Below are 4679 nucleotides of genomic sequence, written 5' to 3'. Positions count from 1 at the left end.
ATTCTGAATGCAAGCAGATGACTACAACAGTATTGTATTATTGATTTTCAAGTTATGAATAAATTTTAGCAAGTAGGAGCTCTGGTGGTATAGTGATCAAGGTATTTGGCTGCTAACTGAAAGGTGGATGGTCCAAACCCACCAGTCGCTCAGCAGTGAATTGAAACTTAGAGGTGAATTCACAAGGAGCTCTGGTGGTACAGTGGTTTAAGCATTTAACTGCTAACCAAAAGTTCAGTGGTTCACATCCACTAACCTCTGGTAGCGTAGTGCCTAAGGCACTTGACTGCTAACCAGAAGGCTGGAGGTTCAAACCCATCAGCCACTCCTCGGAAGGAAGATTGGGCAATCTACTTCCTTAGTGATACTGGCTCGGAAACCCAAGAAGGGGTTGCTATGAGTTGGGTCTGACTTGACAGCACATAACAACAACAACAGCCTTTCTCCAGGAGAAAGATGAGACAGTATGCTCCTATAAAGATTTACAGCTTTGAAAACTGTATGGGGAAGTCCTATAGTTTTGCTATAAATCAGAATTGACTTGATGGCAGTGGTTGACTACATGGAAGGGGTTTTTTTCAGCTTAATTCACAAATATGATATCTGTTAATATTGAGGATTGACTATAACTCATTTTGTCAGTTAATATAGTGATCCATGTGAAAAAAATTTGTGAAAAATGCAAGTTATTTGTCATTTGGGAAATATTCTGAATCACATATTTGTTTTTCCAGTTCTCATTTTGCAGATAAATGAATTGAGATAAGAAGATATAGATTAGTGTCATTACTCTAAATTCAAGAAGAAAAAGTCAACAGCTGTTTTTGAGTGCAGTGGAATCTTTTCCTTCATGATCATTATAACTTTTCTCAAATAAGAATGTAAATGGAAGTACTGTCCATTCAGACATTTCAAATTCATAAAACAAAAGAGCAGCATAGTTACTAATTTAAATATCACTTACATGTACACATATAAAGGAGCCCTGGTGGTCCAGTGGTTAAGAGCTCAGCTGCTAACTGAAAGGTTGGCTATTCAGACCCACCAGCCACTCCATGGAGAAAGATGAGGCAGTCTGCTTGAGCAAAGACTACAGCCTTGGAAACCCTATGGAGCAATTCTCTCTATCCTATAAGGTCACTGTGAGTTAGAATCAACTCAAAGGCAATAGCATTTATTTTTTGGTTGATACGCATACATGAAAGTAGCTGGTCGATAACCTATTCAATGCAACTTGAGATAAAATTTAAAAAGCTGAAATATTTAGAATTAAATATAATTATAATCACTTATCTGTCTGTATTTACATTATTTTTATTATTTCTAAATGAATATAGTAATAGATTTTCGGGGGAAATAAAAATCACATATATAAAAAAATAACAATTCATTTTGGAGCAAATTGTATTATCATTTGCAAGAATACATAATAAACAAGGATTAGGTATTTCACATCTAATTTCATTCACAGTGATCCAGAAAAGAAAAACAAACTGAAAAGAGAAAGAAAAAGAAAGCTGAAATTTTAATACTATATTATTTGCTACATTTTGGAGTGAACATTCTGCTTAAACTGAAAGTAACCGATGATGTCATTTACTCCTGGACCAAACCCACCTTTGTAAATTTTAGCTGAAACCCTGGGTTCTTCTTTATTTGTGTTTTATTTTTCTCTTCTTTATAACTTACTAGAACTATTCAGTTCTATTAGTGTGATGCATTTGAAGATGAAATGTCATTTGACTGGGAAAATCTAGATTTATATTTGTGATCCTTAATATTAACTCCAAAAGAGTTTAATGCCTGATATAAAGACTTAATATGAGAGAGCCACCTTTCTGAATTTAATGAACTAAAGCCACTTATATTATTGCAATATGCTTAGCATACCTTACAGGTAAAAATTTCTGTGACTTAAAAATATTATTCATTGGAATGGTTTCTGGGTTATATTGCCTATAGTAAATGTATTTTATTTTAAATGATGAGGAGCAGAACTAATTATTTGGAGGTGTTAGAGAACAATTTCATAAAGAGAAAAAATGTTGTCGAACAGGAAACTGTATTTAATTTCTGTGTTGATAATTTAGAATATATGTACTAATATGCTTAATATGCATTTGTTTGTTTGTTTGTTTAGGCTTCCAAGTTAACCACATTCTCTTCAGCTGTAAACCAAAAGTAATTCTTTCTGTGTGTCTCCATCCTGAAGAGCAATGGAGATGCTGTTAAGTGGAAAAGGGTTAATCGTATTTCTAATGTTCTTCCTATTAAAATTCTTGAAAGCGATTGAAATACCACTCTCAGGTAATGTAATAGCATTTAGTTACTATTCATGGCATTTTGTATTTGTATTTGGAATTTTAAGTAGAGTACTTGTAAATTAAGGATATGACTTTTCTAACAACTTACTATAGATTTTCCGTGAGATTTGTTGTCAGAAATCAATCCTGCATTTTTCATTCTTTGAATGAGTTATATTTGGCTGTTGCTATTTTGCAGCTCAAGCTTTTTGCCTGTGCTGCTGCGCATACCTTTTGGAAGAAAAAAAAAGTCAATCTATCTACATCTCTCTCTCTCTCTCTCCATCTGTATATCTATCTATATATATGACAAGGTATCAATTAACAGTATTTGTTTTATTTCAATCCAATGTTAAATTTAAATGCTCTACTACTCACCAAACTCAAGTTTAGCACATAACAGGAAACATAACCTATGGATGAGGTGATATTTTCTGATAAGTCTAAAGTCTTCTGAAATATTACAGCTTTTACTTTTAAATACTCAGGTTCATTTACTTTAAGGAGAATCATAATTTAGGAATTGCTGAAATTTAACAAAAATGAATTGAATAAACTTTGTATCGTTAGCAAAATAACTATAGTTTTAAAAGTGAAAATAATTAACAAGAAAAATGTAAATAAGCCACATCTATAATGGCTTATATATATATAAATAAATATATAAAATGAAATTAACTGTGAAAAGCTAGAGCATTTTATAGTATGAAGTCATATCAAGAAGTTAGTCAGTGGATTTATGGAAATATATATCTTAACATACACTCATAAAATGGATGCAGATTTTTAACCATCATAAATCAGTTTTTAGCACTTTATAGTAACTAAAAGTTCAAAACATGATATATCTGCAAACAATTTATTTAATAGTACATCAATTACATAATATACCAAAACCAAACTCATTGCCATTGACTCCATTCCAACTCATAGTGACCCCCATTGGGTTTCTGAGGTGGTAAATCTTTAGATTGCCCAGTCTTCCTTCCACAAATGGCAGACAGGTGTGAACCAACAGCCTTTTGGGTAGCAGTCAAATGCCTTAGACACTATGCCAGCAGAGGGCCTTAATTATGTGTTACAGGAATTGAAGGGTTTTTTTTTTTTTTTTCTGTTATAAATTCATGGAATATAAAAGACCCTTGAGAGGCTATTTATATATATATATTTTCTCCATAACATTCAAAAAATATCCCTAATCTATTCCATATATCATTTGGAGAACTATTACATAATAAACATTAGTGGTTTCTTAGAATCTTGGTCTTGGAAACCATTGTGCCTGGTTCCTTGGAGAGTATCTAGATTCTAGACAAATAATCTATAGCCACCAGTTTCTTTTGCATCAACTGACCAATGATAGGTGGTGATCAATAGCAGCTCAACTCACCTTCAACTGCTCTTTATGAACAGCTAACAGAGATCTTTGCATATACTCTCACTCTCTGTCATACCCACCAGGAGATATATAGGAATGCCTAAGTGTTAAAAACTAGTGAATAGAGGAGCACAGTACCCTGCTCACATAGATATACCAAAACAAACAAAAAAAAGAATGAAAGAAAAAATCTTTCACAAATCCACCGACATACAACCACAAATTAAACATAAATACAAAAATACCACAATGTTTTGGAGATAACAGACTATATAAGTCCACCCAAAAAAGCAAGATAAAGTAGTAGAAGTAAGGGACCAGGATCAAAACCAGAAAACATCCCTGAAAAAGAAGTAGCGCTGGAACTCCCTGGTAAGGCATTCAAAATAATTATATTTGGGCACCTTCAACAAATTGAGAGACAGGTCAAGGAAAACATTGACAAAATTAAGGAAAACACAGACAAAACTCTACAACAATTTAGGAAAACAATACAAGAACAAACTGGTAAAATAAACAGAATATTAGAAATGATACAAAAACAGCAAATAGAAATTAATATTTCTATTTATACAAAGATTAATACAAAGATTTCAGAAATAGATAACACATCAAAGGAACTAAGAGTAGAATCAAACCATTGGAGGACAGAATAAATGAGATTGAAGACAAATACCTCAATACTGCTTTGTTAAGGGATCATTCTGAAAAAGATGATAACAAAATGTAGAAAGCCTAAAATGCATGCAGGATACCATCAAGAAGAGTAACCTAAATGTAATAGGAATTCTAGAACAGAAAGGGACTAATAAAAGCATAGAGGAAATTGTTAAATATTTTTTGGAACAGAATTTCCCTAATATGATGAAAGACAAGAATATATATATTCAAAAAGTTCAATGGATCCCAAACAGGGTACACCTCAAAAGAAAATCACCAAAATGTATCATAATCAAACTCACCAAAAGCAAAGACAAAGAAATAATCCTGAAAGCAGG

The 4679-nt window shown here is 32.5% G+C and overlaps 1 protein-coding gene across 1 annotated transcript in view; it reads left to right on the top strand.

Annotated features, from left to right (window-relative positions):
- The first annotated feature begins 2216 nt into the window (after positions 1-2216).
- The window catches only part of CHL1 (cell adhesion molecule L1 like), a 131459-nt gene continuing 128996 nt past the window's right edge, over positions 2217-4679 (top strand). The window contains exon 1 of the mRNA XM_007947330.1: positions 2217-2307. Coding sequence (XP_007945521.1) covers positions 2217-2307 — 91 coding nt within the window. The remainder of the gene's footprint in view (positions 2308-4679) is intronic.

Source organism: Orycteropus afer, unplaced genomic scaffold (genome assembly GCF_000298275.1).
Source record: "Orycteropus afer afer isolate SDZICR_OR568_19922 unplaced genomic scaffold, OryAfe1.0 scaffold00180, whole genome shotgun sequence".
In the NCBI taxonomy this organism is placed as follows: Eukaryota; Metazoa; Chordata; class Mammalia; order Tubulidentata; family Orycteropodidae; genus Orycteropus; species Orycteropus afer.
The sequence above is the reverse complement of the archived record's forward strand: the minus strand, read 5'-3'. Positions and strand labels throughout refer to the sequence as shown.